Raw genomic sequence first — 13855 nt, 5'->3', positions numbered from 1 at the left:
GGCTACTCTGCTCTCACGGAGGGGGTGCATAAACCCCTACTCTTTAAATGTGGGCTGCACACAGTGACTTCCTTCCAAAGAGGACCGTGTAGGAAGGGGGAAAGAAGAGTAAATTTACAGTCGAGAATCCTGACAAGCACAGCCTCAGCCAGGTGACAAGGTCAACATCAACAGTAACGAGTCATCGTGACAGTATACAGCCTTGACAGGATGTGATAAAGAATGGGACTTTATTTCTGTGGTCTTCCTTCCAAGAATCAATACCACTAGTCTAATCATGAGGAAAACATCAGACAAATCCCAACTGAGGGACATTCTACAGAACACCTGACCCTCAAAACTCTCAAGGTCATCAAAAACAAGCAAAGCCTCAGAAACTGTCATAGCCAACAGGAACCCAAGGAGACATGATGATTAAATGTAATGTGATATCCTGGTTGGAATTCTGGAATAAGAAAAAGACATTAGGTCAAAACTAAGGAAATCTCAAGAAAGTATGGACTTTAGCTAATACATGTATCGATAGTGACTCATTAATTGTGACAAATGAACCATATTAACTTAAGATATTAATAGGGAAGACTGGGTATATGGGAATTCTCTGTACTATACTGTCTTTGCATTTTTTCTGTAAAGCTAAGACAAAAAGCTTTTTTTATTAAAAAAACACCAGACACTGTCCTACCCTCATGGAACTGAGATTACAGCTGAAGAGATAAGCACAGGATGTGATTTAGCAGATTCTATAACCAAGTGTGTGCAAAACCCTCCGGGAGCAAGGGGGAGGGAAAGGCTAGATGGGTTAGGCTGGGTGGGGAGGGAGGTTAGGAAAGGCTTTACAAAGAAAACACTGCAAGAGGAAGGTGCGGGATGAGCAGAAGCTCTCCAGCAAGATGGGGAGTCAGGCAGCATGAAAAAGAAAGGAGCACAGAGTCTGGGCAGGCTCAGGGAGGCGGGAGAACAGAGGTGTGAGCTCAGTGAGAGCAGAGGGTGTGCGGAAGGAAGTGGCCAGGCCAAACTGGCGGAGGGAGAGATGAGAAAGGGCCAGACAGGGAGGGCCAGGAATGCAGGGGCTGCTGACTAGGTTTTGGGTAAGCGCTGGGCCAGTGGAGACACACTATCTGGGATCAAATCCCGCCCAGTTGCTCAGGCCCCCTGCAGCTCTGCGCCTTCTGTCACCACTTGGCGCCTAAAGTCCTTCATTTGTAAAACAGGGATAACACCACCGCCTATCTCCCAGGGCTGTGAGGACTGTGTGAGTTAACACCCGCAAAGCACTTAGTACACAAACGTTCAGTAAGTGTTAGCTGCTGTTATTATCTAAGAAGAGGAACGGATGACAACCCACTCTCTGTTTCTACAAAGAGTGTGGAGGCCGTACAAAGGTGGGTGGTGTGGAAGGTGAGGTGGGAAGACAGCGAAGGCTGTACTGCGGTCCTGCCACATCTGGATCTAGATTTCTGTAAGGTTGTTTTTTGTTCTTTTTTTTCAGTTATCTTTTTTTTTTTTTTTTTAAAGATTAGCACTTGAGCTAAGAACTGTTGCCAATCTTTTTTTTTTTTCCTGCTTTATCTCCCCCAGTTCCCCCGGTACATAGTTGTATATCTTAGTTGCAGGTCCTTTTAGTTGTGGCATGTGGGACGCCGCCTCAACATGGCCTGACGAGCAGTGCCATGTCCACGCCCGAAATGACAAAACCCTGGGCCGCCAAAGCGGAGCGCGCAAACTTAACCACTCGGCCACGGGGCCAGCCCCCTCTGTAAGGTTTTTTTTTTTTGAGGAAGATTAGCCCTCAGCTAACTACTGCCAGTCCTCCTCTTTTTGCTGAGGAAGCCTGGCCCTGAGCTAACATCCGTGCCCATGTTCCTCTACTTTATATGTGGGATGCCTACCACAGCATGGTGTGCCCAGTGGTGCCATGTCCGCACCCGGGATCCGAACCCGCAAACCCCGGGCTGCCGAGAAGCGGAACGTGCGAACTTAACCGCTGCGCCACCGGGCCGGCCCCTGTAAGGTTTTTATTGAATCCTCAGTGAGACCATAACTTCTTCTGAAGTCACATTCTTATCCACGAAGAGGAATAATTTTTAAAAGCCAGTGCTGGCAAGGATATAATAAAAGTGTACCCTATTGCCCAGGATTGATGGTAGTAAAAATCGACACTACTCCTTTGGAAAAAAACTGGCAACGCATTTCAAGACCCATGCAAATCTTTTTATAGTCTGTGATCGAGTAATTCCCACTGCTGGCAATTTATCTTCAGGAAAAAACCCAGAAAGGCAGGAGGGAGCCAGGTACATAATATTCATTCAAGTGTCTTCTCAAGACGACAAACACTAGAATCAATCTAATGTCTAACAAAAGGGAAAGGGTTAGGTAGATCATAGCATATCAACTGCCGGATATTATCAGTCACTGAAAAAATTACGAAGGAGCGGAAATGCCTGCAATGTTAAATAAAATAAGCAAAACGGAAAACTGTTCATATATTATGATTAGAACTACATACAAATGCCATGTGCATATGGAGAGAGACTAAAAGAAAATGGATAGAAAGGTGATCTATTGGGATGATGATATTTGAGCTTTTCCCATTACTCTTATACTACTGTTCACATATCTTAAAATCCAGGAATCTGAGATTTTATTCAGATTACAGGAATACTATGTAAGATGCCACTGAGTGTAACTGAAACTGATATTAACTTTTTTTAACCAGATAAATAGAGAGACTAGAAAGAAATCCTTCCTTGTACTAGGGAATTGCAAAGACATGAGAAAATATTTGTAATACAATGTTATATGATAAAATGAGGACAGCTATAAATATGGTATTTATATAAATAGGTTTATATATGCATTAAAATGGAAACAAAAGAAATGTCATTAAAATGTTAAAGTGATTATTTTTAGTAAGGATTATAGATAATTTTATTTTTGACGTTGTTTTTTGCATATTCCAAAAATTTCTAAAATGATCATCTATTTATTCTCAAAATATCATACCTTTATTCTCAAAAGACACAATGGATATGGATAGTTTTCCAACATAGTACGTATAAAACTTTGGCACTGAAACAGACAGTTCAATCCGAAACATACATTAAGTGCCTTCTGAACACCAGATCCCAGTTGAGATATGACTCTTTTTTTTTTAAGATTGGCACCTGAGCTAACATCTGTTACCAATCTTTTTTTCTTCTTCTTCTCCCCGAAGCCCCCAGCACATTGCTGTACATTCTAGTTGTAGGTCCTCTGGTTGTGCTGTGTGGGACGCCACCCCAGCATGGCCCGATGAGCAGTGCCATGTCCACGACCAAGGTCTGAACTGGCAAAACCCTGGGCTGACGAAGCAGAGTGCACGAACTTAACCACTTGGCCGGCCCTGAGATATGATTCTTTACTGGGGGCAATTTTGTCTCCCTTTCTGACTAGGGAACATGCGGCAATGTCTGGAGACATTTTTGATTGTCAATGACTGAGGGGACCACTGGCATCTAGAGGGTAGAGGCCAGGACGCTGGTAAACACCCTACAATGAACAGGCTATAACCCTCACAAAACAGAATCACCCAGCCCAAAATGGCAATGGTGCTGAGGCTAGAAATTGCTCTTATACACCTGGTAACAAATCACCTTAAGGTCACCCTGGGTGTCTTTGGTCGGCAGGCCTATGTCAGGATAAGAAACACTGGTGTTAGAATACATCGTTTTGGGAGTCCAAGGCTTTCTTAATAATCCACATGGGCTTAAGGCCATCCGTGGTGTCATTCAGACAGCAGCCCCACACCACAGGGCCTCTTCACTGAATTACTGGACCCGCGTGGACAGCAAGCGGGGACACTTCCTCTCCAACAACAAAGCGGAACTCCTAGCTGGCTGCCCCTTACAGCTTTTGAGAAGAGCCAAAAAGCTTGAGAGATTGCCTTCCCGGTCCATCCAGAGCCCAGCGGTGCACAGCGCCACCCTGTGGCACAACTGAGCGTCACGACATTAAGTTTCTACTCATTTCAACCAGACAGCTGGGAAATCGATTTTCTTTCATGAGATGAAAAATAAGGAAGGAAACTGAGAAGGCGAGGTAAAAGGCACACAAACCATTTTTGTGACAGCTATTCCTCTAGCACTCTCTATCCTGCTCACTTGGTACGAAGCAAATACAACCATGTATTATTACTAATCAGTTTTTAGTATGTACAGGTGCTAACTTCACAATTATAAGAATAGGGCCCACGTACTCTAACAATGATTTTCAAATTTGACTACAGCCCATAGCCCACATAGAAACCGAAAGAAAATTTCACAAAATACCTATTCAGAGTGTGGTACTCTGCTATTTTCTAGTCTATTTTATCCACGTTTGAAACAGCGACAGCTGTAACTCCCACCCTGTTTTCTCACCCAGTGAGTACAGGGTCACAACCCCCAGTGTGAAAAGACACCATCCTGCTATGGTGTAACTCCATGATGTGACATGGGCGCAGACATCTATCTTCCTGATAGACTGAAGCTCAGGACAGGGGAGACCCAAGAGAGGGCGCAAGAGTGGAAGGCTCTGGACAAAATCTACCTGAAAGTATTCAAACCTGTTTTTGTGATCGCAACTATTCTTTACAGCCTGGGGCAAATTAAAGAAAGGTCACTGAAACTGCATGGTTACATGCACCTCATGTCTAGCGGGGTCAGAAAAGCAAGGGTTGGCTGAAGCAAGCCCAGCTCTGTGGATGCTGCCACTTGTCTCCTGCGGTTCTGGGAGCGGTTCCTAAAGAGCTAACGTGATTCCACAGACCCCGTACAGGTTCATGAAGTACAAGCCCAGAGCAAACTAACCTCAGTTTCTCGTTCTGAAAGCGTTCTTAGATTTACCAGTGAGGGAACTCCCCCAAAATACGATAAATCAGCAACACGTTCGGCAAAGTTATCAAATCGCAGAATTTTAGATCTAGAAAGAGCTCATCATTTTACAAGCTAAAAAACCAGTCTGCTCAAACAGGAGAAGCCAGATGCTTGAGGCCAGGGTGAGCCAGAGTGAGAGCTGAGCCTGGAACTTAACATCTGTTGTACTCACTCCCTGACTTCAAATGACCTCTTAGTTTCCTAGGACACCTCTGTGACAAGACAAGACGAAAGAAGAGTGAGTCTGGCTGATTCTTAGCTAGAGAACACCTCCAGCTGCAGAGTAAGTGAACATGTCCGTCCAGCCTCGATGGAGCTCTCCAGTGGACGCTGGAGGGCTCTGGCCCCAGCACAGTGTGGCTCAACATTGTTACCAAGGACAGAGGAGGTAAGTCTATCAAACCTGCCATGACAACACTGGAAAGACATGGTAACATGCTGAATTCCAGAATCAGAATTCCAAAGGATTTTGGGAACCTGCATTAACAGAGCTAATAACACCAAGTTGAAATACAGAGGAGCTGAATGTAAAGTCCTGCATTTGAATTCAAAAAACCAAATAGAGGCTTCCAGGTAAGATAGAGCAAGCACATTCGACCCTGTCTCTAGACTGAATACAGCTAGAGAACTGGGACAGAAGACATGGACTCTGAAAAGTAAGCAGATTGAGGAAAAAGACCAGAATATAAAGTGCCACTGGAACAGCACTGAGTTTCCTGGCCTTTTTTCCCCTCCAGTATCCCTGAGCCTGGACTCAGGGTGATCCAACACGCAGAAGTGGAGACTGAATACACACAGAGCTCCAAGAGAAACCCTCCAGTTCTGCTTTGAGGAGTAAAAGGGGACTCCTAATGCCCAGAGTGAGCGAAATCCTTGTGTTTCTTTTCTCCGTTCTCTTACACCCTAGCTCCCAGGCAAGCCCACCAGGGGCACAGTGGCAACAGTGGCCGGGATGGCAACGGGGGCTTGCAGGCACAAAAACTCAGATGACGTCCAGGAACCTTTCTCTCTGATCAAAGGAGCTGTGGTCCTAAGATGGTCAGGCAAGCCCCTGGTGCTTTTCTTCTCCATCCTCCCACCGCTCGCCCCTGGATACAGGTGCAGATGTAGGAAGCACGTGGCAGATTGCGTAAGTAAAGCCCCAGCTTTCTGGGTCGAGGTCTGAAAAGGGGAGCCCTAGGAAACCTGAAACCACCGGGGAGATCACAGAGGGAGGAGATTAGAAGAGACATTCTCAAGTTGTTTATGGATCTGGGCTCATCCTGACAGAGCAGGCGTGGTTCTGGCCCTAAGCACCACACCAAACACTCTGAGAACTGAATTCAAAGAACCAAACCCTGCATGGCCACTGGGGGGCACATGCAAGACACATCTGGAGAGCACAGCAAAAGCTTCGAACACCAAACTGACAGTGGACCCACAACCCCACAAAAGGCTGGTCAGAACCTGTGCTCCAAACACAACCAGACTGACCGCCTGCTAAAACAACATTAACAAGACCAGAGCCTCATAATATAACATTCAAAACGCCCAAGATACAATAGAAAACTACCCGGCATACAGAATCAGGAAAATCTGAATATGCACAGGCAAGGACAATCAACAAATGCCAATGCCGAAATGACCCAGATGTTGGAATTACAGAATACGTTAAAGCAGGTATTTAAAAATTTTTCTAGGAAGTAAGGGTGAACACTCTTGAAACAAATGGAAAGATGGAAAACTGCAGGAAAAAAACAGAAAGTATAAAAAAGAATCAAGTGGAAATCTTAGAACTTTTTTGAAAAACCCAATAATAGAGATAAAAAATTCACTGGAGGGGCTGGCCCATGGCCGAGCGATTAAGTTCACGCGTTCCGCTGCAGGTGGCCCAGTGTTTCGTCAGTTCCAATCCTGGGTGCGGACATGGCACTGCTCATGAAGCCACGCTGAGGTGGCATCCCCCATGCCACAACTAGAAGGACCCACAACTAAGAATATACAACTATGTACTGGGGGGCTTTGGGGAGAAAAAGGAAAAAAATAAAATTAAAAAAAAAATTCACTGGATAGGATCAATAGCAGAATGGGGAGGACACAGGAAAGAAACAGCTTGAAGTCAGATCAACAGGAATTATTCAATATGAACAACAAAGACAAAAAAAAAAAAAAATAGGAAAAAAATTCCCAACCTTGACAAAACACATATGCCTACAGTTCCATTAGCTCAGTGAACTCCAAACAGGACAAAGCCAAGAAAATCCATGTGCAGACACATCATAATCAAACTGCTGACATCTAAAGACAGAATTCTTGAAGGCAACCAGAGAAAAACAATGACGGGAGAACAATCTGAATGATCACAGATTTTTCATCAGAAACCATGGAAGCTAGAGGAAGAGGAAGAGCATTTCTAAAGTGCCGAAACAAAAAACTGCCAATCCAGAATTCTATATCTAGGGAGAATGTCCTTCAGCAACGAAGGTGAAATAAAGATAGCCTCATATGAAGAAAAGCTGAGAAAATTCATAGCCAGCAAACCTGTTCTAACTGAATGGGACTAAAGGAAGTTCTTCAGACATAAAAGAAATGATACCAGAGGGAAGCTTGGAACATCAGGTACAAAGGAAGAGCAACAGAAAGCGTAACTATTTTGGACTATTCGCCCCTTGAGATCTTTCTTTTCTTTTCTTTCTTTTTTTTTTTTTTTTCGCCCTGAGCTAACATCTATGCCAATCTTCCTCTATTTTGTATGTGAGTCGCAGCCATACCATGGCTGATGAGTGGTGTAGGTCCACGCTTGGGAGTTGAGCCTGCAAACCTGGGCCTCCAAAGCAGAGCACATCAAACTTAACCAGTATGCCACAGGGTTGGCCCCCTTGAGATCTTTAAAACATATTTTACTATTGAAAACAAAAATAATAACATTATCTGATGGGATTTTCAATGTATGTAGATGTAGTACATAAATGGTACATAACATAAATGGTAAAGGAACCTATGTGGTGGAAGTTTCTACATTCCACTTCAAGTGGTCAAATACTGATTCTAAGTAGACTGTGAAAGTAGCATATATATAGTACTCTCTAGAGGAATAGCTAAAAAGCTATAAAAAAGTTAAAAAGGGTATACTTAAAAACACAATAGATAATTAAAATGAAATAACAAAAATGTTCAAATAATCCCAAAGAAGACAGGAAAGAGGAAACAGAAATAAAAAAGAGGGAACTACCAAAAGAAAAAAACCACATAAATAAAATGGTAGCCCTAAAATCTAAATGTATCAATAAAAAGATAGAGATTGTCAGAACAGATTAAAAAACATGACCCAAACATTTAATGCCCACAGGAAACATACTCAACTACAGGTAAGTTAAAATTTAAAGGGATGAAAGTACTTTCCGAATGACAGAGTAAGGATCTCTGAAAATCTGCTCCTCCATAAAAGCATCAACAACACTGATAATAATCATCAAAAACAACTTTTTCAGAACTCTGGAAACGTTCATTGGATTGTTTGAGAAAAACGGCTGAAGTTTTGTAACAACAGTAAGCTTTGTGGCATTTTAACTTGCCCTAGTCCCTACCCTCTGTTCCCAGATCTGACATGGCCCCAAAGCCAACAGCCTCATAATCACAGTAGCTGTGAAAACCAGCAGCCTAGTAGCCACTGGAGGAGGTAAACTGCACTGGGAGTTCTTCAGACTTTCCATACCGTGCGCACTGTCCCTATTTGACCTGTCTGGCAGCTCTCTGGAAGCTTCCACTTTCAAGGCTTGTCTTTATTCAATCTGACTCAGTGCAAATCACTCCCCACCCCCCCCACCACCCTGCACCCGGGTGTTTGTCCAAAACAATCAATGGCAACGGGTTAACATCACAGCTGCCTGAGGCAGTGCTAACAGCTGAAGCAAACAAGAAATTGACCACAAGCTTAAGAGGAAAAGCTGAGAATCTCGAAGGTCGCATGCATGTGCAGAGCTGTGCAGATGTCTAAGAAAGACAAGTGATGGCCCCAATCTCACTTCTGGCTGACTTTGAGAGGAAGTAAAGGCTTAAGCAAAATGGTAAACTGCCTGCCAGAATGTGGAAGGCATGCTCCAACACACACCCAGAGCCTGTTGGCAAAGATTTGGGGAGACTTACTGGTTCAAGGCACTTAAGGAAATCTCTAATCTTCAGCTGACCACTAAGCTAACCAAGCAGAGACTTCAGTAGCCATATACAACAAAAAATACAGGCTTTATAGAATTAGTTCAGGAAGGTCAGTAAACACATAAATAGCAACAATGATAACCAGCAAAAACAACAAACCCTGGAAAGGGAGGATCAAATCACCCAGAGCCAAGGAGACTTTTCTATTTCTCAATATAATGGGTCCAAGCTACAGTATTTCCTCCAACAGAAGATGAGACTGGCTCCTGTGCCCAATCCTCCAGCCCTTGGAACAAATACTTCCACATTGCTCTGTGCGTGTGTGTGTGGGGCAGGGGGGAGGGCAGGGAAAGTAATGAGGTGGTTTATTTGAGGGATGAGGTCCTAGCAATCACATTTTGACATTGTAAGTAATTTCTTCTAGGAAATGGTGGGAACAGTCTAAAACCATACCATATATACTGTGTCACATGGTACATTTACAGCTCAGAAGGAAACTGGTCCTGGAAGGGGCCAATCATATTTCAGCACGTCAGTGAAAGTCTGACTTTATCATAAGACTAAAAATCACGACTGTCCAGCCAGGACCCATGCCTAGTCGATCAGGAAACAGCCACTGATTCAGTAATGTAGAGGACAGTGTCATTTTTTGGTTTCTTTGCATTCTTGGTCCTTTCCATCTGGGGTCCCTCTCTCCCTGATTCTCAGCCCAGGGGCTCCCAGGAAAATGGGTGGCACCTCCGGCCTTGTGATGGGTTCAGAGGTGGGCAGGACTGGCAGCACTGTGGGACAGGATACTGACACATTACTCACTCCCATTCCTCCTTGTTAACAAAATCTCTTGTCTGTCTAGGGTGGCAGTGTACTCAGCTCCCAGTGATGGATCACGGAAGGTTAAATACAGTCACAACAATTCTGTTTTCTAGTCATCTAACCTGATGGCAGCAAGGGATGATAAAGTGACCTAGTACTGACCAATGAGCTGTAAGGAGATGTCTGCTGGGTACTTCTAGGGGATCTTTTCCTCTTCAGTTAAAAAAAAGAAACACAGAGAAGTACCAGTCACCTCTTCCCACCCCCTGCCCCCCTTCTTCCTGCTTCGAACACAGGTATGATGCCAGAAGTGGCAGCAGCCATCTCATGCCCACAGGATAAAGGCCAAGAGAACTGCTGAGACGCTGGGCCTGACACTGCTGAGCTGCTGAACCCCACTGGGCTGCCACCTACCACCAGATTTGTTGTTACATGAGAAAAATGAACTCCTCTTTGTTTAACTACTGCTAGTTGACTTTTCTGTTTCTTGTAGCCAAAAGGATTCTTAACTGACTTGCCAAGTGACTCAAACAGAGCCAAAGAGACACAAAAACACTTTTCCTAGGGACATCCCCTCAGTCTTTCCTTCTAGGAACAGCTACAGATATCTCACAACCACAGGGAGGACATGAGCCTGCCTGAGGACAGGGAGCCAGGGGACAGCGAGAAACAGTGAATGCCAACAACCTCATTGAGCTCCTTTACTAGCCATGCCTGAAGGGAGGTTTATCCTGGACTTAATGTGAGCCACTATCTTTCTTTTTAGCTTAAGCCAGTCTGGCTTTCCGACACTTGCAATTAAATGAGTCCTAAATAATAGAAATAAGCCCTCATTTCTTCGGCAGTCAGCCACCCAGCTCCAAACTCTAAATCTCATTCTTGACAGGTCAGCTACTATGATCAAGACTGAGAAGGTTGCAAGCAAGAAAAGTGGGTACCACTCACCTTCTTCTTGTTTCTTTTGTTCAAGTTTCATCTTCTTTGCCATTAACTTCTTCTCTTTTAACTTCTGGCTACAAATGTAAAATACAGTCATGTGCTGACTAACGACATTTCAGTCAATGACGGACCACATACAATGGTGGTCCCGTAAGATTAGTACCATGTTGCCTAGTGTGTAGTAGGCTATCCCATCTAAGTTTGCGTTAAGTATACTCTATGATGTTTGCACAACAACAAAATCACCTGACACATTTCTCAAAACTTATCCCCACCGTTAAGTGACGCATGACCGTACATTAACTCCTTAACCACCTCATTGTATATTCTAGAAAATAAACATCTACTTATAGGATCTTTAAAGACTTATAATTACACAAACACTACAATAATAAAACAAAAGAAATACTTTCCCATCATTCTGCTACTCCAATATCATCATCATCATCAAACTGTTTTCTTCATGAATCAAGATCAAATCCTCGTGAGTCCTGAGGTAATGAAAGCAATCTCAGAAATACTGGAGATGCTTTTTCATCCAAGATATTTAGGGACTGTCTTGAGAATCTCCTCAGCTCTCTAAAAGTTGAGGGAGCATTTATTAAAACACACACACAGGAGCAGCCTGTATACTCATGTAGTCACTCAAGGAGGTCACAGACCCCAAAGAAGCAGCTAAATGGGAAGTTTGCTCAGAGCATCTTGTTAAACTTGATGTTAAACTACAGACATGAATGGGACACAGAAATCCACGTGATCACCAAAGTGCAGACCGCCAAGCTCTGGAGAATCTGTAACAATTTTGAGGGAGGTGTGGGGATGGGCACTAAGTGACTTGATCTCTCCCCAAGTACTAGAAGAAAAGCTCTTCCTCTACTGGGATGCTCCACAGTGGGCTGTAACACCCAAGACCTCTACAGGTCACACAGGTGAACTCTGGACCGCAAGGACTCATTCCCCAGCCATCTACTCTCCCACTTCCCGCGCTTCAGTCTCCTTAGATACGGGACACTGCAAAGCCCTTACCGCTTTTTCCGACGCTTTGCAGTCTGCTCCTCTGCAGCAATTTTATTCCTTTCCAGTCTCTTCTGAAACTCTGCATCCAATTTTTGCTGCAAAAGACCCCCCATCAGTTAGACACACTCTGGGCTGGGTATGAGAGCCCTAGAAGCCACACCACTGGGGGTGCTATAAGGCACATCTACGTCTCCAGGGCCACTGTAAGAGGCTGCCCCACAGGTGGGGCAGCAAATCAATAAATGGCTCTCTGAGGGCTAAGGAACTCTTCAGTCTGTTAACATACCACTCATGCACAAAATATGAGAGAGACAAAGTCCTCGAGGGCAGACGCAGCACTATAGCTCTGTGTGGCCAGGGCCTTGGCTGGTGTGATTTACTAAGAAATATGTATTTGGTCTCTGCTCACTGTTTCTGGCACACAGCTCCTAAAACCTTATAAATTTCCTATCTAAGAGCCGCAGGGGCATCTTTCATCGTAATAGTTTCCGTTCCTGGTTCCTGAAATAGCTCCTGAGATAAAGGTGAAACGGGTGTCTTTTGTTATTTCGAACAAGCCCCTCTGAGTCACTTCTGGAAAGCCCCTGAGGAAGAGGGCTGGTGGCCAGGGGAACTTTCTGCCCCATTTCCTGACCTCCAGGGAGGGGAGAGGGGCTAGAGGCTGAATTCATCACCAGCAGCCGATGACCTAATCAATCGTGCCAGTGCAGTGAAGCCTCCAAGTCCCACAAGGATGGGGTTCGGACAGCCTCTGGGTCGGTGACCATGGTGCTGGCAGAGGGGATGGAAGCTTTGCGCCCCTCTTCCACCTGGCTGTTCCTGAGGTATATCCTTTTATAACACACCAGAAATTAGTAAGTAACACAGCTTCTTCCATTCTGTGAGCCCCTCTAAGCAAATTAATTCACCCCGAGGAGGGGATCGTGAGAAACCTCCAATTTACAGCCAGTCCCTCAGAAGCACAGGTGACAACCTTTCAAGTGGTGATGGGGGGGGGGGAGGAAGTTTTGTGGGACTGAGCTCTTCACCTGAAGGATCTGACGCTGTCTCCAGGTAAACAGTGTCAGAACTGAGCTCAACTGTAGGACACTCAGCTGGTGTCACAGAATTGCTTGGTGTGGGGCAAAATCCCCAAACATTTGGTGACCAGAAGTGTCAGAAGTGTAGCAGACTACTGAGAGAAGAAGAGACACACAAGAGTGTGTTCTTTCTTTATAGACAGCGACCGGAGCTCAGCAGATGGACTGGTCAGAGGGCCAGAACTGTGGAATTTTCAAGTCCTAAGTGTTACAAGATATCAAATGACTGATTCTAAAGCTGTTTAACACGTACTGCCATCACCTGCTACTAACACAGACACAGACCATATATGTATATGTGAGTAGATATACCTACACATACATATATGCCTCTCTCCATCCTTTGTATTATTTCTTCCTAGCAGCTCTCTGCTCCTAAGCCTCAGTTTCCTCATCTAGAAAATGGGAGAAATAATAATTCCTCTCTCCCAAAGTCTTGAGGAAGAATAAAGAAATGCGATAACCTAGGAAAGCACTTGGAAACTTACAAAGACATCTACTGATATCAAGTGTCATCTCTGTTTCTTCCAGTCACAGCCATAAAGGTCAACAGTCTGCACTGCCAGGCTGTGTGGATCTGCTCAGAGTGACAGAGAAATGCTCTGAGGACAGGAATCATGAAGGAAAAAGGAAGGGTCTCCTTTCAAGAAGGAAATAGCTTTGAACAGGACAACTAGAAGGCTAACTACAAGCACTTGGTCTGTTCGGAAGCGGAGCTCTAAACATCTCCATCTGTGCTGCCAAAGCAGCTGCACTTACCAAGTGAACGGAACAGGGCCCGGCGGGCCGCTGCGCCTGTGACCCGGCTGTGGCAAGGGCTCAGGCAGGAGCAAGTGGGACGCAGCCTATGGGCGGTGACATCCCATCTGTCACTGGGAAAGGAGGATTCTCTTGCCTCTTCTTTTCCTTCTAACCTCAGAGCCTATCTTTCACCACGTGAAATAAAAACCTTTGTGTCTGCATGGACTCAAGGTTTGT

The 13855-nt window shown here is 44.7% G+C and overlaps 1 protein-coding gene and 1 long non-coding RNA gene across 17 annotated transcripts in view; one reads left to right on the top strand and one right to left on the bottom strand.

The window, feature by feature from the left end:
* SH2B2 (SH2B adaptor protein 2) overlaps positions 1-13855 on the bottom strand; it is an 83282-nt gene that overhangs the window by 6290 nt on the left and 63137 nt on the right. For 9 of the 15 annotated variants that reach the window (XR_011524384.1, XR_011524383.1, XM_070566378.1 and 6 more), the window contains 2 exons: positions 11808-11893; positions 10788-10855 (listed from right to left, as the gene is read on the bottom strand). The exons of 2 other annotated variants lie outside the window; for them this stretch is intronic. Coding sequence is in view for 7 of the 13 variants with exons in the window: in XM_070566378.1 (XP_070422479.1) it covers positions 10788-10855; positions 11808-11893 (154 nt within the window). In the remaining 6 variants the exon portion in view is untranslated. Of the gene's footprint in view, positions 1-10787; positions 11361-11807; positions 11894-13855 lie in introns of all 15 variants that reach the window. 4 more of the 15 variants (XR_011524385.1, XR_011524380.1, XR_011524382.1 and 1 more) reach the window with 2 other exon arrangements.
* LOC103551707 (uncharacterized) lies at positions 5121-10303 on the top strand. 2 transcript variants are annotated; one of them, XR_011524387.1, is made up of 4 exons: positions 5330-5468; positions 5803-6024; positions 9883-10013; positions 10139-10303. It is a non-coding gene; the product is annotated as an uncharacterized lncRNA (long non-coding RNA). The 2 variants fall into 2 exon arrangements; XR_011524386.1 differs by lacking the exons at positions 5330-5468; positions 5803-6024; positions 9883-10013 and adding an exon at positions 5121-5283.

The sequence above is a fragment of the Equus przewalskii genome, chromosome 12, assembly GCF_037783145.1.
Source record: "Equus przewalskii isolate Varuska chromosome 12, EquPr2, whole genome shotgun sequence".
Taxonomy (NCBI): domain Eukaryota; kingdom Metazoa; phylum Chordata; class Mammalia; order Perissodactyla; family Equidae; genus Equus; species Equus przewalskii.
Note: the sequence above shows the minus strand (reverse complement) of the source record. Positions and strands in the feature narration are given on the sequence as shown.